At 40.0% G+C, this 24,634-nt stretch overlaps 1 protein-coding gene and 1 long non-coding RNA gene across 2 annotated transcripts in view; both read right to left on the bottom strand.

Annotated features, from left to right (window-relative positions):
• Window positions 1-1,797: 1,797 nt before the first annotated feature.
• On the bottom strand, window positions 1,798-7,596 carry LOC133322624 (uncharacterized). Its single transcript, XM_061531590.1, has 7 exons — window positions 5,981-7,596; window positions 5,428-5,909; window positions 5,276-5,359; window positions 4,794-5,101; window positions 3,909-4,368; window positions 3,093-3,201; window positions 1,798-3,019 (listed from the first exon to the last, which is right to left on the bottom strand). The coding sequence occupies exons 1-7, from the start codon at window positions 7,525-7,527 to the stop codon at window positions 1,798-1,800; spliced, it is 4,212 nt and encodes a 1,403-aa protein (XP_061387574.1). The 5' UTR covers window positions 7,528-7,596.
• A 1,261-nt stretch (window positions 7,597-8,857) lies between these two features.
• The window catches only part of LOC133322617 (uncharacterized), a 91,287-nt gene continuing 75,510 nt past the window's right edge, over window positions 8,858-24,634 (bottom strand). The window contains exon 3 of the long non-coding RNA XR_009754060.1: window positions 8,858-9,000. This is a non-coding gene — a long non-coding RNA (uncharacterized LOC133322617). The remainder of the gene's footprint in view (window positions 9,001-24,634) is intronic.

Raw genomic sequence — 24,634 nt, 5'->3', positions numbered from 1 at the left:
TAAAATATTGGTCAATAAGTTTTATATAAAACATATTTTAAGTTTTCATAAGTATTTAGCATTTTTTTCCTGTAAAAAAATAGTCATACCAATTCTGATATTTACTCATATGTTTTGAGAATTTCTAGCTAAGAATGGAATCAAAGCCAATGAAAACGTTTTAATAGATTATAAACAGAAACTAGTTCCGAAACACTCTAAATAAAATGATGACTCTTGACTCCCTGGATGTAAAAAAAATGTTTCGGTTCACTCTTCCGAAAAGGACTATGTGTTTCTGTTCTTAAGTGGATTTATTCTGTTAGACAAAACATGTCGTGATTAATTATAACATTTAGACCTATCCGTCTACTAAATGCATTGCAAGAAGATTCAAGGTACTGCATTGTCAAGCAATAATTCATATTTCTTCCTGGGCTACCTACATACCTGGGTGATACCTACATACCAATTTAGTTTCATCACACAGTTTTCCTTCAAAGCATCGATTGATTAATATTCTTTTGAATCTGTCGATGAATTCAATATTGAAATATATAAAGACAATTTGTATATAGTGTACAGATCTGGCATATTATTTACTTTAATATGTTTCATTACTTTTTGTGGGTACAAAAAAAGGGAAAATTACTAATTATGGTTTATTTTTCTAAACACAGAGGGACGACTTCACAAAAAATACTATTTTTTTCTGATGACAATATAATTTAAAGAAAATCAATTAAATATTAAAAAAAAAACACAAATTTGTATAAATTAGGAAAAATACTCAAAAATTAGTTTAACAAATTACATACATAATAAAAAGAAAACACTAAAATGTCATCTTAAAAAAAATCTCGTCGCCATCAATATCAAAATTATATATATAAAAAATTAAATTACTATTTCACAAAAAAGATACAATTACGTTTACACTTGGCTGTTGGTGTAAAATATTTGTTTGTTTAAACATAATTTTGTTTTGTTTGTTTTACTTTACTTTCTTACTTATAAATATATTTATATATATATGTATATAGTATATAATATTGCATACATGTTTATATACTTTGTTAATTTGTTTCAGCTTTTTTGTTTGTTTTTCTTTTTGTTTTGTTTTTTTAATGTTATAAACAATTACAAGAGTTGTGTGTATTTGAGAAAGTTTCAATATCTTAAGATTTTGTTTTGTTTGTTTTTGGAATTAAATAGTCATTTTTTACAATACAATAATACATTCTAAAAAGGATAATGCAAACAAAATGGGGGTTTAAAAGGAGGAGCCTAAAAAACAAAAAGGGGATTTGGGGTTTTGTAAAAAAAAAAATAAGTAGTAGAAGTAGATTTCCTACAGAATGCAATTTGTTAGTTTTGGAAGGGGAGAGGGAAAATTTAGTTTATAATAATAATTAATAAAAATTTACTTTTATACAACGTTGGGTTTTCCCCAAAAAATATATAGAAGAAGAAAAACTATATAGGTAGGGGGGAAAATACGAAAAAAGGTATGCACAGTGTTTTTTTTTAAGATTCACAATTGGGAATAAATTGTTCTTGTTGTTGGTTTTTAGTTTTATAATACAGTGTTTGTTAGGGTTTTGTTTGTTTTCTTTTAAAGATTACTTGGTCTCATTTCAAGCTTGTTTTGTTTGTGTGTTTGTTTATTGATGATATTTCCTGTACTTCATCCGTCGTCTTCATGTCCTCCTCCTCTGCTGCTGCTGCATTGCTCAGTTGTTGCTTTATATACAAAAAATGCCCCGTCTAGGTTAAATCGATGACATCTCTTTTGGCCGCAGCACATTTATCAATTTATCATCGGCCTGGCGGATTATTTCCTGGATTTGTTGCTGTGGGTGCCATACCCATTACCGTCTGCGGTGTTCCACCACCGCCGCCACCGGGTTCCTCCTTTTTGGGTTGCATTAACGGATCCACCACCATGGGATGTGGCATACCACCCAGTGTCGGTGGAGGTTTACCGCTCAGCGATGATTGTGTGGGTACGACGGGAGGTCCACCTGGCCCACCTGGGCCCATTGATCCCGGCGGTGGTCCCAGTGGACCAGGTTGTATACGATGATGGGGAGGTGGTGGCGGACCCAATGGTCCTCCTACACCTGAGGGTGGTGGTATGGGGGATGGTTCTTTGCCACGCAAATGGGCCGCCGATTGCACTGCATACAAGTTCATTGCTGCTTTGTGGCGTTCTTCTTCATGGCGAAGAGCCACCTCCATTAGGGGATTATAACGTAAGGCAGACATTGCATAGGGGTCACGATAGGGATCCATAGGCCAGCCAGGACCTGGAGGACCAAAGTGAGTCATGGGTGGACCACCAAGACCTGGTGCCATCATAGTCCTTGTTAGGTGTGGAGGTGGTGGTCCCACATGGGGCCCATGACGACTGGCCATGAATGAGGCATGATGGGCGGCCGCTGCCGCATTTGCCTGGGCAGCTGCCAGCGAGTTATGATAACGAGGATCTACCGCTGCTGCGGCTGAGGCTCTCATCATCATAGCATCCTGCTCTTCTTTAGTTCGTGGCATTTCCTCTTTAATACGCATTTCACCACCCACTGGACCACCAGGGCCACCTTGCATATCTGTGACACTGCGATGTGGTGAACGTTCGCGCGCCTGATTCATAGCCGCTGCTGCTGCCGCCGCTTGCGACAATTTATTGCTTTCGTTGATGCGCTGCTGTTGCAGCATACGTTCACGTTCCATTTCGCGGCGTTCCATTTCTCTGCGTTCACGCTCCTTCCGTTCACGTTCCCGCTCGCGTTCACGCTGTTCACGTTCCTGTTGTTCCCGTTTAAGTTTCTCCTCCTTCTCCTTGCGTTCACGTTCCTCACGTTCTCGCTGACGTTGTCGTTCACGTTCTCGTTGTTCGCGTTCACGCATTTCACGTTCTCGTTCGCGTTCTTCGGCCTCTCGCCGGGCATTATCTAAGGCTGTGGTATCGGGTTTCATGGGCCAACCAGGAGGTGGTGCTCCCGGATGATAAGGCACAGCGCGTTGTTGTAAAGCAGCTCTGTGGAAAGTAGAGGGAGGGGAATTTTATTTTTTTCTCTTCTGCTTGTGAATAAATTAAAAAAAATACTTACGCTCTCCAAGGATCGTGCAGGGTACCACCTAATTGTATTTCTCTGCCAAATGGAGATAGGCCAAAACCAAATGGTCCTACGTAACGGCCAAATGGGGAAACAGCAGTACCTAAAAAAATAGACAAAAAGATGCAGGATTAGAAAAAATGGTTACATTTTCTGATTAAAATCTATACGAAAGATCTGAGACAGATTTTCCTTCCGTAAAAGACCTGTCTATGGCCTTTGAAAGGAAGAGAAACGTGTCTCCTTATAGATGACCGGGAAGTATGCTTATAAAAACCCAGAATGATCTGCTTATAGAAGCCCACAATAATCTGGTTATAGAAGACCAAAAGGGTATGGTCATAAAAGACCAAAAGGCTTATGGGATGACACAGGGTTCTCTTGTAGAATACTCTTGGCTCATCTTATAAAAAAGTACAAAAAAAGAGGCCTTCTTATATGGAAGTTCTGAAGGATAAATAAACTCTAAATAAAGTCGAGAAGGTCTGAGAAAGACCTGCCTATGACCTTTAAAAAAAGAGGAACGTGGCTGCTTATAGAAACCTAGAATAATCTGCTTATAGAAGCCCAGAATAATCTGCTCATAGAAGACCAAAAGGGTATGGTCATAAAAGACCTTATGGGATGGTAGAAGATGCTCTTGTAGAAAACCCTTGGGTCAACTTATAAAGAAATATAAATAAAGAGGTCTTCTTATGTGGAAGTTCTGAAGGCCCAGGCATGACAAAGACCTTCTTTGTAGAGCCAATCATTTAAAGTCCTCTTTACCCTCTTTAAACGACCTTTATAGAATTGCCAATTAAAACCTACCTATATGACTGGGCGGTGCCCCAATGAAACTAGCCGACAATGGCGATGTCTCAAACGGCGAACGTCCCGGCAATGCCGAGGCATAAGCAGTTGGTGGCAATTCACCAGGTCGATGCATTAGATGCGGTGATGCTCCCGCACTTAATGTTAAGGCTGGCGACGCTTTCATACTTAGCGATGACATTGCCGATGGTGAGGGTCCAGCACCACCTAGACCCGATGATACAGCTATACTACTTTGTGACACGGTCGTTGATGTTGGCGTAACACTGGCACTGCTACTACTATTATTCGCCGTAATACCCGGTGTTGATGGATTACTACCCGAGCCGGGACCTAATGAGGCCGCTGATGCTGATGCTGCCGATGCTGAGCTTAATTTATCGGGATTTTGTTTATTTTGATGATAGTAAATTTCCCACGCTATACGAACGTGCATGGCATTCCAACGGCCAGTTTTCTGTAAGAACAAAATAAATGGCAATTAATAATTTGAGGTTATGTTGGTAATTCAAAGGTAATAATTAAAACTTAGATTTTCAAGATGATCGATGCATGATGTTATGGAAGTAATTTGCAACACCTACCGTAAACTTAATAGATTTTGAGGAGGATTCAACAATATTGGTTGGTAAAGGCGGTTGAGATTGCTGATGTGGATTTGAGGAGGGCGCGGGTTGTATCGTCTGTATGTGAGTGAGTGTGTAAGAGTTTTTTTTTTGGTTTAGAGTATTTATGTGATGATGTTTTGGATGGATAATATGGGGTTTAATAGTTAAGATGGGTACATGAAAATATGAGGTAAGGAAAACACATGAAAAATGAAATGATGTGAATGAATGAAGAAAATGAAAAACGAAAATTGGGCGGAAAACAAAAACCTACCTTTGGCGCAAATGATGTTAAATGGCTGGGTGGCATAAACGGGGTAGCACCACCCAAACCGGGATGCATTAACCCGGCTGGACTGTAGCCCGCATAACCGGGCAATCCCAACCCCGTACGATAGAATGGCGAATCAACGGCAGCAATTTTGGGAATGTCTTTGAACAGAGGCGGAGGAAAGAGAGGAGCCGGCGCTGGTGGCGGAGCTGCCGCTATAGCTGTTGGCAATAATTGTTGATGCTGATGCAGATGGGTATGCTGATGTTGATGATGATGCAATTCTTGCCTTAGATACGGTGATGGTATTGCTGCAGCTGAGGGGCCGTGTGGAACGGCTGATGTTGCCGTTGCTAAACTGCCGCTACTCGATGTGGGTGGTGGTGGGGGAACACTAGCCGGTGAAGCATTTGATGCCACTGAGGGTGAAGCGGCTGCTGCTCCCGTCGTTGCACTTTGACCACTGGCCGAAGAACCAGCACCACCATGAACGCCAGCTGGCTGTTGTTGTGTACTACGATCCAGGAACCTATTATCCAATTCACGTCTCAAAAGATCGGCTTGATCATCTGTAAGTGAAAAAAAATTAGTACCACCCATTGAAGGAAACCAGAAAACCACTCCAACTTACTCTTACTCGGCTGGAATAACGATTCCGCCGAAAATGGATGTGGTGCCGAACTTTGAGTGGTTGTGGTAACCGGTGCACTATTTGCCGCCGTGGTTATCATTGCTGAGGATGCTGGTGCCGAGATTGCCGAACTAACAGCCAGTGAACTGCTTATGGAACTAATTGGCGGTACACCACCAACCATCATTGCTGAGGACGACACCGGCGGAGCCGCAGGAACTGTTGGCATTGGAGGCACAAAATATTGTGGATGAAATCCACTACCAGGAGCAGGTATTGTCGGCGGTGGTGGTGCCAAAGCCGATGAGGAATGCATTGTCGCTGTGTGCGGTGAAACCGAAATGGGTGGTGGCTGCATTGACGACGAGCCGCCTGCCGTCACGGATGTGGCTGCCACAGTTGGAGGCGGTGGCGTGGGCCTTGTGGCCAAACTAGATGGATGTGAGGTAACAGCTGATGTCGGAGGTGGTATTGACAATGAAGAGGAACTGTAAAAACAACAATAAAACATTAAAAGGATAATTAAAAAAAACTTCTTCAAATAACTAAAAAAACTTACCTTGGAGGCGGCCACATCGAATGTTTTGGAGCACCCGGATAGGGTAAACCACCCGGAGGAGCATGTTGTGGCAGCTGTTGTGAAGTCATCATGGGCATACCGCCAGCTGCAGCATATGTTGTTGTAGGCAACGAAACCGTGGAACTATAGGAGGCATTTGATATAGCCAAGGAAGCAACGGAATATGGTGTAGAGGAGGTCGTCATCGAGGAGGACGATGCTATCGACGACGACGCTGTGGATAGTGATAACGACGATGCTGATGATGATGTGGGCGCCGCCATTGACGTTGGTAAATATGCCGCCGCCGTTGATGTTGGTGGTGGCGGTTGAGGAAAACCACTGAGGTGAGTATTGGCAACAGACGAACGTGGAAGGTAGGCGAGACTGTCATTACTGGTGTTACTACTACTGCTGCTACGCTCTTTAGACGGACTTTCACTTTGCGGTGATATGCCCTTGTGAATCACAGATGCTGAATTTGTGGCCGCAGCAGTTGAGGCAACAGAACTTGCAGGTTGAGGCGGCTGACTACTACTACTACTGCTCTGAGGAGTAGATGGGGTGGTTGTTGGTGAGGCTCCTCGCAGAAGAGCTGAGTGTGGCGTTGGCAGCATATGAGGCGGAAGTGGCGGCATATGTGGCGGCCCCAAATGGGGATGCGTCAGCAAGTGTGGTGGCGGTGGATGCAGTATTTGGGCTCCATCTCTGCTGGACATTGTTGGTGGATTTAATCCACTATTGATGACCCCGCCGCCGCTGCCTCCGCTCAGTGTTGCACTGAGTGGTGTGGAGGCAGAGGTTGTGGTCGTTACACTTGCTATACTGTGACCTGGGTGGGAGGAGGAAATGGGCAGATGATGCGATAACATTGCCGCCGACTGGGGATGTGGAAATGGTGGCGGAGGACCACCCAGCATTTGCTGCGGCATAGGCAACGATCCTGGATATGGAAGATGTGGATGATGCAACAGATGCGAGGGCATTGCAGGTGTTGGCAGTCCTGTCGCTGGGCCATGACTTAAGCTTGCTGTCACAGGTGGCATTGACGTGGGCGTAGACACTGTGGTTGGAGTTGAGCTGGTAGGCGTACTGGAACCACTAGCACTATTTGATTGTCCCGCTCCTGTCGACGATGACGACGATGATGGTGGTGCTGCCGACGACGATGCAGAGTTGTTTGGCTGGCTGCTGACTGGCGTTGGCGGCCTTAAGCTGGCTGGTTTGGTCATTTGTGACATCATGGGAGATTCTCGACTTGTCCGTGGCGAGGCACTTGGCGATGGCACTGCAGGGGGCAAATAGTGACTGTGCGGTAGCCCACTGTAGGGTGCATAGAGTGCATAATTGGGATAGGGCGGGCGATATGGCGATGCGTGTAAAAGCATTGGAGATATACCATTGGGAGGTATGCCACCGGGCAACATTCCAGGATGTCCCACGCCAGGCGGTAAACCATGAGGCGGCAGACCTCCTGGGCCAAAAAGGCCAGCAGTTGTTTGTAATGGAGGCAATCCACTACCACTGTGTGGTGGAAACTTGGCCATGGATGTGGCTATCGACGAGGGAGGAAGTGTTGAAGCTGAAGAAGATGATGGCGGCGGTTGTTGTGCATTGGAGGAAGCCAAGGAGGATGCAGAGGCGGCGGAGGAATGGGGCGAGGCGGAAGTTGTAATGGGTAGAGATGATTTACTCGTCATTACCCCAGCCGAAGAAGATGATGATGACGACGAAGGTGGTGCTATACCAGTAGCAGGTGGTGTTGCCGTTGGCGGCATTGCATTTGGATGTGGTGAGATCCTAGATTGTGGTCCAGCACTGTTAACAAATGGCGGCAGATATCCGTTTATCATTGGCGGTGGAGCAGGACCACCACTAACTGGGCCTTTGTCGCGTCCTTCCGGCGTCGTTTCGTTTGGTTTTAGTCCCAGATTCGACGCAGCGTTGACATTGGAATGCAGTGATGAGGGAGGGAATGGATGTGTCGGAGGCGGAGGACCCAATCGGCTACTTATTGATCCCGCTGCATTAAAGCCGCCAATTGAAGGACTACCGGGAATTAATGGCGATCCTCCACTTGCCGATGGCGGCATTTGAGCACCAGGTGGCAGTTGCATGTTTGCTGGTGAATTGGGAGCTAACGCAGAACCGGATGACTTGGGATGCATACCTGGTAACGGCGACGCATTGTGCGGTGGTGGAGCAGGCGACATGAGATTACCAGCCGGAGCAGATGGTGAGCCGGCCAAATGTTTTGGTCCAAAGGGACTATCACTAGAACCATGTGGATGCGGTGATGGTACCGCTGATGATGAGGGTGATGAGAGGGCATTGCGGGGATCATTGAGATGCAGTGGAGGTTGTTGTTGCTGTTGTTGATTTATATTAGACGGGTATCCTCCTTGTACGCTGCTGCTATGTGAGGGATGTGATGGTGGTCCCAGTGAAGATTTGTTGTTATCGCCAGCAGCTGATGTTACGGGTGGACCAAATACCGAATGTGGTGGTGGTGGCGGTAAAGATCCGCCAGGACCCATGGCGCCCGTTGAAGGTGGTCGACCATCGTGCACCAGACCATGACCATGAGGTGCTCCCAACATTGAAACATTGTTCGCACCACCCACCTGAGATAGTGGTCCACCAGGCAACATACCACCACTGGTGGGTATTGAAAATTGCTGTTGTTGCGTGGGTGTCGGAGCTGGTGATTGTTGTTGTTGCTGCTGCTGTTGGGAGGAGTTGGAGGAATTCTGTTCATTGTTAGCGGGTGATTTTTGATGTTGCAATGATGACGCGGACACAACATGACCAGCCACAGAAGATGGTGTGCCGCTGGAGGAGTTTGTATTGGAACTTGTCACAGATGTCGAGGCCGCCGCTGCAACAGGTGGCGTTGTTGTACTTGTCGCCTGCAGAGGATAATCTGATGATTTTCGAGGTGTTGTAGGACTCGGTGTTGCATTTGTAATTTGTTGAGTGGGCGTCGAGGGAAATACAATGGCTCCTAACTTTTCAGGACCCTGTGGAGGAAGAAGAAAAATTAAATGATTAGAATTGTGTTTTGATTTGAATTTGTAAATGTAAATCATAAAAATATATAAACGAAAGATCAAGAGTATTGAGATTTATAAATTCTTATTTAAACCCAAAATTGTAGGCAGTTGATTTTTTATAGCGGGGAGACCTAGGGTTTTTTTAATTCCTACTCAATTTCAGTATTTATGAGCATCCGTCTATGCTCATAAATACTGAAATTTCTAAATTCGTATTAGAGATTGTCCAAATTCTTATTTTGAATAAAATAAACTCAAAATTGTATGCTGGTGTGTTTCAACACTTGGAGACCAAAGGTTTTGTTTTTGGTTATAATCCTCCTCCTCCTAGATGAAGAATTCTAGAACCGAAATAACTCACCTTTTGCCCTTTTGTTGTTGTTGCATTATTACCACCACCAGACGACGAATTTGACGACAGTATAAGCAATTGTTGCTGCTGAGTCGTTGTACTTGCCTTCGCTGAAGATTCAACATTTTTTGTGGATGAGGAAGATGATGATGATGATGTGGACACCATATAGCCCCCGCCGGCAATATTTCCAGTTTCTTTGTTAGACAATAAATTTGTTGTTGTAGCCGTTGTATTGTTCTTTGCTGATGTTGTCGATTTGCCGGAGGCATTAGTTGTTGTATTTGATGACTGGCGTTGTTTGGTTTTGTTTGATGTTTTGGTAATGGTTCCTCCTCCTCCTGTTGCCGAGGAGGAGACTGCTGCTGTTTTACCACCAACATTCGATGCTGCTGCTGCAGCTGTTGTAGTTGTAGCAGTTGATGTAGTAAGACGGCTATTAGCCGCCGTTGAAGTGGATGGCATGGTTGTGGCCGTATTGAGTGCCGGCGCTGTTGTCGATGCAGCTGCTGCTGCAGATGTTGTTGTCGTTGTTTTGCCAGTCGAATTTTTCGTGGAGATTGTTGCTGTGGATGCTGCTGCTGTCGCACCAACAACGACTGCGGCAACGGCTGTTTCAGCGGCAGCAGCTGCACAAACACCATCCTGTTGTTGTGCATTGCTACTGGAAGACTCAACACGTACAATAATCGCTATTTTGTTAACTTGTCTTTAATGTCGTGTTCCGTGTAATTTTGTGCGATTTGTTGCTGCTGCTGTTGTTGGCGGCGGCACACAAATCGAATTGACACGGAATGTTCAAACAACACCACTAGACAACTAATGCAAAACAACAAGTATGGGGGGCGGGGGGCCGTTTGTTTTTTCCAAGCACAATTTTCACAATAATGTTGTTATTAGTGCCTTCTGTAGTTTTTAGGCTTCCGGGGATGATTTTTTGTGGAATTTTTTTTTAAATAATTTTTGGCTTTTATTGCGCTAAAATGTGTTATTTAATTTATTAATTGATTGCAATTGATTGATTGTCACCAACAATCATCTGGTGTTGTCAACTAAAGAGATCGTCTCTCTCTGTACTATCCCAATGTTTGTTTACGGCCGTATTTACACTGCAGCACAAGACGTATGAAGGAGTCTGAGGTCATTGCTCTCTTTGAATTGTATTTAGTATTATTTGTTTTAATTTTTATTTGCATAGTTTGGACATTTTTTATAAAAAATTAATAATTTTATATTTATTTTCACTGTTTCTTTATTATTATTTTATAAAAATATGTGAATTGTTGTCATTTATTTGTTTTTTAAAGATTTGTTAGTATGCGCTCTCTCCCACTTTGTTATTGCTTTATTACACATATGAAGAGAAGGCTCTTTACTTGTTCAATTTGTTATTGTTATTTTATAGTTTTTTATTATTTTGGCATTATATTATAAAGTGTTTATTAATTCTTTAATTTGTTTTATTTACTATTATTGTTATTTTATAAATGTATATACACAATTAAAAGTATTTCTTTGCTTTTGAAGAGTTGCCGGTAAACTCTCTCTCTCTCTCTCTCTCTCTCTCTTTATTTTGCAATTGCTTGTCAGTTACACATATGAAGAGATGTGCTCTTGTTATCTTATTTCACTTTATTTAATTTGATATTAAATTGTTTTTATATTATTAATTAATTGTATTAATTTATTACATTTTTTTGTAATTTACACTTTAGCTGTGATTATATCGATCGTCTTAATAAACGTGGTTCTCTTTGTTTTTGACATGTCTTTTTTGGAAGAGCACACAAGATGAGACTTTGGATCTGTATTTAAAAAAATAATTAATTTCAAATAAATATTTGAAATATTTATATTGTTTTGGAAATATATGATACTGTAGTTGCCGTTGTGATTATGCGGAATTGGAAATTTATCACTGTACTTTTGTAAATGAATTAAAGAACTTTGAACAAAAATGGCTCTCTCTCTCTCTTCTCTTTACAATTACAGACAGTGTCTGATTATTAATTTGTTTAATTTTTTTTTAAAGAATTAAAGGGATTTTATTAAAAATTAAATTACAATTACAGGAAACTTTCAGATAATTAATAATAAGCGATTTTTCGAAGAATCTTCGTACTTTTATAGGATTAATTTCTTTATCTTTGAACAAAATTGGCTCTCTCTCTTCTCTTCTCTTTATCATTACAGCAAGTGTCTTATTATTCATTTTTTTACTTTTTTAAAGAAGTAAGGTTATTTTTTAAAAGAGCGCCCAAGGTCAACTTTGGTTTCAGGTCCGGTAACTCCGCACTTTTTGTATGAAAATCAATGAGCATTTTTTAAATCTGCCTCAATGAAGGGGCTCTATCGTTTTTTGGAAGTTCTCTCGGAGATTTTTGACCGGCGGAAGTCTTCTTCTAGAAAGTCTCCTATTTTTGAGAGATTTCTCGAAGTTCATGTTTTGCAATAAAAAAAAAATTCCTCCTGTAGTTCGAATTTTTAGCACACTTCTCGATGTTTGCAAAAATGTCTGTTTGAAGACCTTTGTAAATTATTCCCTTAGAAGTTCTTCGCAAATTCTCTGGCGCCACAAAAATAAAACTGAATGAGGAAAAAGCTTGTGGTTTTGTTTAGAAAATTAAGACATTACCCACACATACCTATCTGATATACCGTCCTCCTCCTACTTGATATTTTACAAAGTTAAGGTGTCATGTGTCAACATTTCCAAGACAGCACAGGACAGAAGTGAAATGTCCCAAACCAGAAACACAGAAAGTGTAAAGTTTAAAACAATACGACCTGTGACGACGACTACGATTCGAAGTAGGGGAAGAGGAACAACCCCAAAGGAATTTAACAAAGAGAAATTGTGACACCGCACCGTCAGCGATTTCTTGTGTAGTACTCTGGTGGTGGTTGTGCGGTCTTCTGGTCGTCTTGGTGGCGGCTAAACTTTATTGGCGCGCTGGTTTTGCATTTAAATATTCATTTGTGTGCCACAATTTTCAAATTCCCCTAGCGCCACTTACAAAACATTTTTGTTGTCACACATTTATTCCAAACATCCGGAGGTTGTGGTGGTGACGCTACCATTATTATTGCCCACTGAAGCAAATAAAAAAAGAAATAAAATAAGGTGAGTGATTATTTTGCAAAATTCCCAATGTGGGATTTCATTTTGACCACACCTGGAAACGCGTTAAATGGTATAAAAAAACTTGGTATGTATGTGTTCGGAGAATGTGGTTACCATAAAAGTTTGTGCAAAATAGCCAAAATTAGATGGAGGGTGGTGTCTGGTGGCTTTGGTTGTTATAGCCGACCAGGCTACAAATTTTGTCAGGTTGCGTATGAACAAAAAACTATTTGCAAAAGTAAATTACATTGGAGCAGAGGAAAAAACAATAATTTCTAAAACCTTGGTAAAGCAGACCAGTAGAGACGTTTCCGTAAGCCAACTATCCAGCTAGTCAACCAAAAAATGCAAGCATATAAACTCAATTCTCTAGGTTTTTTAGGGTCTAATGTTGTCTTATTTTACAAAAAGCTTTGAAAAATAGTACAACTGAAATTTAGTTCCGGATCGGGCCGAAGTTTTTATAACGTCTATGCAAAAATTCGAGCTATGTAGGAGATTAACGCCGCCTTCATAGCCTCAAAATTTCAAATTATTGCAAATTTTTTCAGAAGATGGAATCAGGACCTTTAAGGTATCCAAAATTGGCGGGATCAATATATCGGAAGTTATGTGAAAACATGGTTCTATATTAAAAAGAAATTTTCCCCTGGGAATCATTACGGGAGTTTGTGATTCGATTGGATATATATTAACTTATGTAGGGGGTTCAACGCCTTCATAACCCAAAATTTTCAAATTATTTGCAATTTTTTAAAAAATTAGAACCGGAACCTTCAAATTGTCCAAATTGGCGGGACTAATATATGGGATGTGATGTCAAAACAGGGTTTATATATTAAAAAAAAAAAATATTTCTGTCAGGGCGAATTTGTCAATATATGCCAAACAATTTCGATGCGATGCCAAAACATGGTTTATATATTAAAAAAAATATATTTCTGTCAGGGCGAATTTGTCCCCTCAGATACCCTAAATGCCAAACAATTTCGGGGCAGACCCTGAAATTCAATGGCGGATTTTTTTCCTTTGAGATCGTGGTACATATGTCACTTTGGTTGAAAAACCATCAACATTTCTTGGATCAGGTCAGGACCCCACATTTGGGAATATGACAAAATGTCAAAAATAATTCTCCAAGATGTGTTTTTATTCTCGAAATGCTGAATAACATCTACTTCGATTGAGAAAATAATACGAAAAATATATTTGGTCTTCTATATATGGCGACTTCAAACATCGGTGTCCTTATATGAAGGATATGTCAAAACGTTCACCTATATATAGAATTTTCTAACTGGATGTATTTTTATACTCGGAGTATAAATGAAAAACTGTCGGGATCATTATATCAAACTATTTTTGGAAAACTTTCAGGTTGAAGGATCGATTTTATTATCTGAGAACCTGGAGTGTCAAAAAATGATTCGAAGACATTAAAAATAACAAAAATATAGCGAGAATGCATAAATGGTTGCTATACGAAATCTGGACCTAAAGTTCCAAATAGTATGTCAAGAGTTTTTTGGGTACCCTCCGAGAACCTGAAATGCAAAAGTATGAGTTTTTTGGTTGGGAAAATGATTCTAATATCTCCAGAAATATTGAAAATCCGTAAGGACCCTTATATGCCCACAAAAACAAAACCGGTGATTTTTGATTGTGATTTTTACCCCTTTTCTATTTGGATATTGGTTCGAAAAAGCGGCCGAAAATAACTTAAAGCGACCTAGACCCTAGACCTAGAGGCTATGTCAACATTTTAACCTACCATACTATTTTCTGTAAGAAGGTCTCCTAACCAAACCACCCGAAATTCCAAATTACAGCCACTTCCAGAGATCGAGAAATGAAGCTAGGGTCTTCAACAATTGATCATTTTACCAAGTTTCTGTCGATTTTAGCAACCTGAAATCCTACAGTAGTACATACGAAGTATTTTTTTTTAAGTGTGGACCTACTTTAAATGATATAGCATCCAGAACCTTTAACCAAATTACAGCCACTTCGATCGGAAAATGAGGTTAGGACCTTTAAATGCCGAAAATCCTTAAATCTACCTAAATATGAAAATTCTTCCCGGATCTCCAACAAAATTTTTCAAGATATGTTACAAACAAAAATCCAACTAGAATATACCCTGCATACCTAAGGTAGGGGAGGCAACAAAAAATGCTGCCAACAAAGGTCCATATGCCAGATAGCCAAGGAGGAGGAAGAGGAATGAAGAAACGAAGGCATAGCAAAGCAACACCCAACATAAAATTCATTTTCATTGCAGATCCTCAGTTTCCCCCTTGCGCGCTCGTTTCCACTCTCTACACTCTCTATGGCAGCAAAATGTGGCCTTTGATGTCAATGTTTGTAAACATTTCTTTCTTGTTTGTACTATTTAATAGTAGCAGCAACAGCAACCGACAACGACGATGAAGCCGAAGCAGTTTTGTTGTTGTTGCTATTGCCGCTTTTTTGTGGTTCTTTTGGTTGTTCACTTATGGTTGCTGGGTTGTTTTACAGCAGAGTAATTTTTCTCAATGACTACAAAGAGTAAGAAAAAAAAAACAACAACAACAACAGCTATAACAACATCATAGAAAAAACGTCGTATGAAAGCTATGGCAGCAACAAAAACAACAACGAGAAAAATCCCCCCACTTAAGCTGTGTGGCGCGCATAGTAAAGCACTTAATTAGAGAAGCGATTACTTTACTACTTGAATGCTTAAGCCTGTCATACACTTGGGTCTGTGTGTATGTGTGTGTTAATGTATGTGTGATGCTTTGAATGCCTTCATCTTTTATGGTGCTAAACAGAGGGAGTGATTGAGGGAGAGGGTGGGGAAAAGGGGAGCTTATTTTTTTGCATGGTTTGGTTTGTCGTGTACGTGGTTGTTGGTGCTGCACTCTTTGTGTATGCTGTTATTATTGTAACGGGTGGTTGTGAGGGTGGTGTGTTGGGAAGAGAAGAGAGAGTGAGTAAGAGTACCTTTCTCCTTGAAGTTTAAGCTTTCTCTGTGTGACGATGATGATGATGTGTTGCCAGCAATACTCTTTGATAAAAACATGCATTAGTTTGTTTTTGTTTGTTTCAAAGTGTTGTAATGGAACGTACTGTAGAGATATGGGGGATTTTCTGTTGTTGTTGCTATTTTTTTTGGCAGATTCCTATTCAACAGTTCTTTTCTTCTATATATATTTATAAAGTGAATAAGTTGTACGTTTCCATCGTAGAGTAGAGATATAATAGATTTTAGTTGGTTAGATAGACAGATAGATAGTTAGGTGGTAGTAGTTATGTCTGTGTTCTTTTGGCTTGTTATTAATGGTTGTTAGTAGTGGCAGTTTTAAGTGATGCCAGATTGCGGAGGAAGATAATTTATTTTTTCCTAATATTTTTGTAAGTAAAAAGGATTAGATAATGATATTAAAAAAATATTTACACGTGAGAAAATGATAGAGAGAAAGAGAGAGGAAATTTAAGAGAGATGGCAGAAGAAAATAACAATGGAATGTTACTGTGGTACAGGATATGGTCCTTGAAAATTTCTTTTTAAAAAAGGCACGCCTAAGGTCCTTGAAAGAAGGAAACGTGATAGACACATTGTTTCTTTTGAGAATATGCATAGAATCACTTTCTAAATCGATTCATACATGCCGCATTTATAATCCGTATTATATAAAATTTGGCTCAGTTCATTTACATGGTCCAAGGACGAACCTTAGTGAAATTGAGAAAAATCGGTTCAGATTTAGATATAGCTCCCATATATACTTCCGACCGATTTTATGTAAATAGTGTATCAAAGGCCCTAAATTTCTTTCGATTTGCACGAAATTTGGCATAGCGTACTGAATTGGGTCTATGGTGATGTCTGTTAAGTTTCATGAAAATCGGATCAGATTTAGATATATCTCCCATATAAATTTCCGACCGATTTAATGTAAATAGTGTACTAAAGTCGTCCCTATATATCTTTCGATTTGCACGAAATTTAGCATAGCGAACTGAATTGAGTATAGAATGATGTGTATTAAGTTTCGTGAAAATCGTATGATATTTTATAAAAAAAAAAAATTCAAATGTTGACACTTTGTGGGGGAGTTGGACCGGAAGGAGTGGACCAACGGGTCGCATCTTTGGACATGATCTAGGCCTGGTAATTTTATTACGATGTGTACAATTTGGGTCACATCGGGCATTCCATTAGCCTAATATTGCATTTATAAAAATTGAAAAATGTTAACCCTTTGTGGGATATTCGCACACGATCTAGGCTTGATAAAAATATTAGGTTTTTGCAAAGTTTAATTCGAATCGGATAGTCCGTTCGCATGTTATTTTAAAATTTAATTTTCACCAACATTTTGACCATTTTGTGTGGGAGGTACCAGAAGGAGTTGACCGATATTCCTCATCTTCAAACGTGATTGAAGTTTGGAAAAAGTATAACTTTGTGCAAAGTTTTAATGAAATCGGTTACACCCTTCGAGGGTCATCATGCGCACTAGTCAGCCAGACGGACGACTCTTAATTGTCTGAAACGGATTTGGCCCCAAGAAAACATGGTGTCGAAAGCCAATATTTTTCTATTAAATATTATTTTTTTTCGATTTTCTTCTTTTTAAAATTGAAAATTGTTTACCACATTTTGAGTGCGGGAACACACCTAATTTGTTGATTGTTTTTCCTCTCTCTATATAAAAATGATTACATTTCAATTATTTATTGCTGTCAAAATATTTAACTTAAGAAGTATCCACCCCTCCTTTCACCAAAACAAAAACCATCACACCCATACACAAAAAAAGGAGCCAAAAAAGAGAGGGGGGAGTCTGAGAAATCAGCAGAAAAAAAGGCAGCTTGTTTATAATTGCATCAATTTTATAATTAACTTAAATATCTGGCAACACCATAATAAGAAGACAGAGAATTTGACTGACAGTCCAACGGACAAACAAACACACACACACAACAAAGTAGTAGTAAATCCCAAAGCACAGCAGTTCACACAACACACGAAACAAAACTCAAGACTATTTGATGAGATAGATGATGGATGAGAGAGAGGGAGCGGAGAGAGTCGTGGGCAAATGGCGGCAGTATTTAAGCCGAAAGGCATTAAAAAGTGCTTATAACACACACAAACGTGCACACATAAGCACAGCACCACACAGGGCAACAACGACGCCGCCGCCATCGCCGTTGATGAAGACTCGAGTGAGAACTACGGAATAATAAAATACACAAGGCAAAAAGCACACAAACAGCAACAACAAAAATTAAAGCGACTTGTCGGCATGCTTCTCGTCGTCGTCGTTGTCGTAATGTTGCACTGCAACGTAATTAACACTGTAATCCGTACCGATTATAAATTAAGACAAATTGATGGAGTGTGTCGACGAGGAGGTATTAAAAAAAAAAACTTTTTTTGTTGTGTGTGCTTCGTGTGTTCTCTCTCCCCTCTTCTTTTTGCGGCTTTTTTGGCAAGGGGCCACGAACGTACTGTGTGTGTGCACTCATCATCGTTGTACTACTACGACTACTCTGTACAATGTACACAAACAACAATCAGGCCGGTTGGCTGGCATGGCATGACAAGGCAAGCACTTTTACACCAAAGCACAACACATCACAGCAATGCTTTTTTTGTATGCCGAGAAAAAAAAAACAGAATGAAAAGCAAAGCCCAAGCAAGGCAAGTTATACTCCTCATTCGTAAATCTGTCTGTCCATCCGTCCGTCCTTGGTAGTCGTTTATATGCTCAGTCAACTCATAAAAATGGTAATGTATGGATGGATGAATGGCTGGCTGGCTGTTGTGTTCGGAATACAAAAACAACAGCAGGAAGGTTGGATCGTTCGTTTATATGACTCTTTAAACAAGGCATGCATAAGGAGGAAACGAAGGCGAGAGGATGGAGGAAAAGAAAATAACTCGGATAACACACAAAAAAGAGAGGGGGCCGGCTGGCAGGCTGGGAAGCACAACGGGTGGCTTTTCAAACAACAGCCAGTCGTAATGCAAATCATCGAGGAGCAGGATGATGGTGGAGGGTCGGTCGGTTGGTTGGTCCCGAGGAATTAAGCAGCATGTTTGAGTGTGCACGGTGTGTGTGCAAAAGTTTTTTTGGTTTGAGAATGTGTTTCAATGACTTGGCCGGACCCGCACTACTAAAAAAAAACGCACAAACAAGAGCTGGCAAAAACAACACAAACAAAAGCCATTGCAGGGTAGGGCAAGGCAAACAGGCAGTGAACAGAAAACAAATCGAGTGGTGGTGGTGTTTGCAAATAAATTCACAACGTTCAAGGAATATTAAAAAGCTAACGCAGAGGCACAAACAAAAAAATACGGATAAAAATCGACAACAACAACAAAAACGAAGAATAAATAAACACACAATCGGAGAAGAAGTATGAAACCTCAGCAGCAAGACTTTATTGTTTGTCGCCTTATGAACCGCAGGCCGGGCAGGGAAGTCCAACCATACCTCCCAGCCAGCCAGTAGAAGCGGCAGCAGTAAAATCTGGTGTGGTTGAGGGGGCTTTCCTTTGCCCTGGACAACCACCCAAAAAGCAAAGGCAGGCAGGCACTACACCAAAATACAAGTCAATATATGCAGAATGGACAAACTACATACTACTACTCCCAAGACCATAAACGTGGATGGAGGGTCCAGACGGGACACAGTGGAACATTGCCTTTTTTGCGTGATAAATTTGTTATGCTTTCAGTTAGCAGAAATGAGGAAAAAAACAAACCGCCATAAAAGCCAATAAAGAGTTAAACCTAATCTCTCTCACAACTAACAACTTAACCGGTTTGAAAGCAACTGCAACAAATAGACGTTTGTGTTAAGTTGGTGGTTGTTGTTTAATGTGCGTGATTAGTTCGGCATAGATAATTGAATGAATAGAGTTGCATTTTTTTCTCGGTTGTTCTTGTTGTTGCTGTTTGCAGTAGAGATCAAGAGAGTAAATTACTTTGTTATGCAAAAAGGGGAAAAAATTAAAGAGCCCATTTTAGACAATTATAGCGATAGTGAGGTAAATTGGCGCTAATTGTGTGCAGAGATGGTGGATGCGGAGGTTGGAGCTTTTTGAGTTTGTTCTTGGCAAATAATTGTGAAAATATTAAAAAAAATTCATTTTACAATTACAGGTTTGAAGCTTGCATTTAAATAAGTAACTGGTGGACCAAGAGAAAATTAGAAACATTGAACTATTTTAGTTTCAAATTACTTCCAGCATTGAACTAAGTAAGCCTTATTTATTTAATTTAATGTAACCTTAGAATGTTATTTATCTTTTAAGGATAAGTAACTCAGAAAAGGGTATACGAGAGCAAAGAAATTACAAGAAGTCGATCCCTATTATCGCCCTTTGGGAAATTACTGGAGCATTTTATTCTGCGTCGCACCAACCGGGTTATTGGGTAAAAGAAAATCAGATAAAATGTGTTACATGCACTACAAGGGCTCTTTAGAAGCACTTTGAAAAGAAGATTGAATGTGTACATAGAAACACTTCACAACAACTTCGACATATAAAGGGTTCAATGTTAGAACATGTGTTTCGGTGGTCCAAAAAAATAAATTTCAAGGATATACAAAGTATCGATTTTTTCGTGTGAGAGTAGAAGATAAGATTTCTGAACAACAGGGATCTTAGGTATCACAAACTGGTTATTTAAACCTAGTCGTATGTGACATACCAGGACTGCTCATAATGTGTTACTTGCACTACGAGGTCGCTTTGGAAGAAATGTGAAAAGATTAAATATGTACATGGAAACACTTCACAACTACCATAACAAATGGGGTTGAAGTCCCCAATGTTAGAAAATCAGTATGGGTGGTTTTCAAGGACAAACCCAAGTCCACTGCGAAGAGCTTCCGACAAAAACATACCAATTATAAAATGAGTTCATAGAACTTTCAGATAAGACGAAGTGCATTGGAATCATTCTGTATTAAAGATTCGACTTCTGCCGTTATGTGGATTATGTGCTATCAAAGGGCAAAACGATGAACTTTGGCTGCCAAAAACAAGGAGGGCTTTCTTCGGAGGTAAAATTGCTAATATTCAAGCAAGTGATTCCACCTATCATCATCCACTCATTTGCAGCATTGACAGACAAATCGTCAGCCCAAATGGAAAGGATTAGAATGTGGGAGAGAAATGCGTAGAAATGAGACCAACACTGGATAGCAATGGAATTTATAGATGTCCGGCCAATAGCAAACCGATGACATTAACTAGATCGATGGCTGCATAATGAAATGTGCCCTTAACTTCCCGGAAAGGTATCAGCTTTTGGAAAATACAAGCAAGCGATCCCACCCATCATCCACCCATTTGCAGCATTGGCAGACATATCGTCAGCCCAAATGGAAAGGAATAAAATGTGGTAGAGGAATATATTGGCATTATGCGTAGGAATGAGACCAACAATGGAATTTATAGACGTCCGGCTAAAAGGAACATCTACAATGCAACTGAGGACTTCAAACAGATCGATGTCTGTATGATTAACTATGCCCTAAACTTCCTGGAAAGGAGCCAGCTTTTGGAAAGCGGGATAGTGGAACAATACCTACAGTGCAACGAAGAACTCCACTCCATACTTAGAAGGAAACACCTTTCCCTACCTGCAGCTTTGCTGAAGCTGCGATACAGTGAAATCCTATATAATGATGATTACCGGCTGATGTACTACCAGCGGAGGTACCACATATTTGACGCCGATATTTAGCCTGTATATAAGAATTGTAGATAGTTATAGTTGTAAGATTACATTTTAAGGTAGTTTTAAGATAATTTAAGTTTGGGAGGGTAAAGGTAACCAGGAAGCTCTATACAGAGCTGTGTTACAATCTGATCAATGACAATAGAGTAACGAGATCTATAATAAACAAAATTATGGAATTAAAAACTGGATCCACTTCTGCAAAATAAAATAATAGAGGATGGAATAACGCGTTCATAACCGTAAAACTCTGGGCTACGATGTTATCGTCGACAGCAATACATCCATCAAGCTGAGTAAAAAGATTCATAAAGAGGTCAAAGATTCGGTCAACCATAAACTTTTTATGAGTCACCTACAAAAATTGAAGTTCGCACCCGACGCGGGCGTATAAAAGTTAGGTTTGTCAGGATGAACGACCCGCCTCAACACTCTTCAAGACACTGTTTCTAAAGAAGTGGGATGTTTCCAACAGGGAGGAGAAGGATTATGGGACTTAAAGTGTGGAAGGCAAGTCTGGACAAGATCAACGGTAAGGTTACAGAATGCAAGTGTTACATGTGTTACAAGGCAATGTCTGTTTAGATGTGGGAGAAGATACTGCATGTGAAGAAGTTGAAAGTTTGCACAGGAAGGAGAACTAAGGTGGGACTCTAGGAATAAACAGATATTCCATGGCAAGCCTGGCATAGATCAAGGGTAAGGCACGTATTACTCTTACGCTATCTTCATCACAATTGGGAAGGCGAGGATTAGAGAGGTAATGTTTTACTTTTTTTCACATTTTAACCACTGTCTACCTCCCCAAAACTTTTACAAAAATCTGACAAGCAACAAAAACAAAGAAGCGAAAGAAAATCAGCATTCAAACATTTTTTGCATTCACATGTCGATGTCGACGACAAAAAAAAATCGTAAAAAAAATTCCGACATAATAGACTTCTTGTACACTTGACACACACACAGAGGCGGGGCGACGGTGGCGGCTACATAAAAACAAAGGTGGAGATGAAGAAAATTAACCAAAATGAAGGAATGAATATATTGCAAACGATTATGTGACGACAGGCAGGCAGACAGACAGATGAACAAGACGAAGAAGCAGAAGCACAGAGCTGCTACGATAATAATATTGGCAAGTATTTCTGCTTCTTGGACGGACCTGCCTTGGGGTTTGGTTGGCTGTTGTTTGACAGCAAATAAATTTTTTTTTCTGGCGGAAGGGGGCAAACATCAGCCAGCAATTCAAACAAAAAAGTAAATTCTGTTTATTATTTTTGTTGTTGTAGTTAATAGCTTTTGCAGTTGTTGTTGTTGGTATTTCATTGCTTGTTTCGTCGTTGTCGCCGTAGCTGAGACGTTGTTATGCGCAACGCGTACTTATGCAAATTTGCAAATGAATAAAAATCAGCAACCGCGACAAGACAAACAGCAACAACAAAAGTGACAATGCGACATGCTATGTGGAGGAAAAGAAGAAGGGCAGAATTGAACCTCAGGGAAAAAACTCGAACATACTTTGAGGAGGGAAGAGCTCTAGCTTCAAACTTTTTTGTGAGGTTGTTAATGAACGGGACGGACGGACAAGCCAGCCAGCTAAGGGAATGAAATGATGATTGCCGGAATCGTACCCGGCCAGCAACTGACCATCGAAGATGGCAGGCAAATATTCCCCCCGACCTAAGAAAAAAATCTAAATGAAAAGAAGCAAGACCAGATATTAACACAATAAGGCCGAATCAGAGGAGGTAGGTTAGCAAAGATAGAACATGGGGGAAGGATGGTCGGTTCAGGCAAGTAAAGTGTAAAAGCATCGATAATTAATGGTGGTGGTTCCAAATGAAGGAAGAGTTATTTTTATAAATTAACTGAACTTAAAATTAACTATTTAACCTGTGTGGAAGACCTTACAGGTATGGGCCCATGGCGTGGACTTTTTTTAAAGATATTTTAGGGACTTTAGTAGAATCGGGAATTACTTTAAAATATTTCTAGGGAGCTCAATAAAAGCGCGGATTAAAAAAAATCTGGAACTTCGAAATCGGCAATTTTTAGTGAACTTTAAAATCCGCAATTCAAGCTGATTTAAACATTAAAATATTTTTCGCGAGCTTTGAAATTCGTAATTCAAGCTTAGGGGACCTGTGAAATGTCTTAGAGGCGTGTATTTTTAAAAATATTTCTATGGAACATCTAAATCCGCATTTTCAAGCCGTAGGGAGCCTGCCGAAATGTAAGTCCCTCTCCAAAATGTAAGCCACTGTGTGAAGATGTGATAACATCGTTTTAATATTTTTTTTCATTGCTACCATGACGACACTGAAGTTAAACGAGGACAAGGAGGAAACGATGGTCTCCGTTCTTCTGACCGGTTGGTTGGTCTTTGGTCAAGTTTTTTTAAACGAAATGCCACAATAAGAGCCACTACGTGAATTGTGTTTTTTTGTGCTGTTGTTTGATGCAATCATTTAGGTCTTCGACTGCTGTTCAGAGCATAGCTAGCCAGCGGCCAGTTAACCTGCCGCAAGGCAATGCAGTATTATGTGCAAAAGAGAAACCAGCCGACATACATACTTTGTGGGCGTGCTTCGTACAAAAAATATACCCAGCAAACTAAATTTTTCGTAAAGAAAAAAATATATAGAACACATATACGAATTTCTTACGACTTTTGTCACTTTTGTTTATTTTCTGAAGAAAATAAAATTTAAAATTGCTTTTACAAATTGATTTGTATTTGCACATTGTAAACATGCTTCGTACAAGAAAAATATACCCAACAAACTAAATGTTTTGTAAAGAAAAAGTTTATAGAACACACATACGAATTTCTTACGATTCTTGTCAGAATAGTCTGGAGAAGTAAATTCCAAAAATTCGTTTAAAATTTTGATTTGTAAAAATCAGAAGACATAAAAACTACATCAATTCACTAAAAATGATGTGAAGAAGACAAATTTTCGCTCTGAAAAGTTTTTCGAATTTCTTCCGATTTCGTTCCGACATGTCTGAAGAAACTAAAAAATCTCATAAATTAGAAACTTCGATTTTTTTTAATAAAATTCAACTTTCATTTCAATATTGAAACAACATCGTAATCGATTTTTGTTCAAATTCCATTCGAAATAGTTGATACATTGTTGAAATCTCTGACATTTGCTTTGTTGGGTGGGTATGCATGCTTGGCTATATTTAAATTGCCGAGTATATTTTTGGCATGCACACATATTGAGAAGAAAAAGAAAAAAAATCGGCATATGGCAAATTGAACGCAAGAGCCAAGAGTTATTTATCAGTAGCTAGTCGACGAAAAAGTGCATCGATACTCAAAAAACAAGCAGAAACATAACCAAATGAAAATATTAAGGTGGGATCA

Source organism: Musca vetustissima, unplaced genomic scaffold (assembly GCF_032173495.1).
Source record: "Musca vetustissima isolate MV318-11 ecotype Yass unplaced genomic scaffold, APGP_CSIRO_Mvet_v1 utg11391, whole genome shotgun sequence".
In the NCBI taxonomy this organism is placed as follows: Eukaryota; Metazoa; Arthropoda; class Insecta; order Diptera; family Muscidae; genus Musca; species Musca vetustissima.
The sequence above is the reverse complement of the archived record's forward strand: the minus strand, read 5'-3'. Positions and strand labels throughout refer to the sequence as shown.

Coding starts and splice junctions, on each gene's coding strand:
- LOC133322624 (XM_061531590.1), bottom strand. CDS start 7,527: ATGGCCAAGTTTCCACCACACAGTGGTAGTGGATTGCCTCCATTACAA. Junction 5,910..5,980: donor TCGATGTGGCCGCCTCCAAG/GTAAGTTTTTTT, acceptor TTGTTTTTACAG/TTCCTCTTCATTGTCAATAC. Junction 5,360..5,427: donor GGAATCGTTATTCCAGCCGA/GTAAGAGTAAGT, acceptor TTTCACTTACAG/ATGATCAAGCCGATCTTTTG.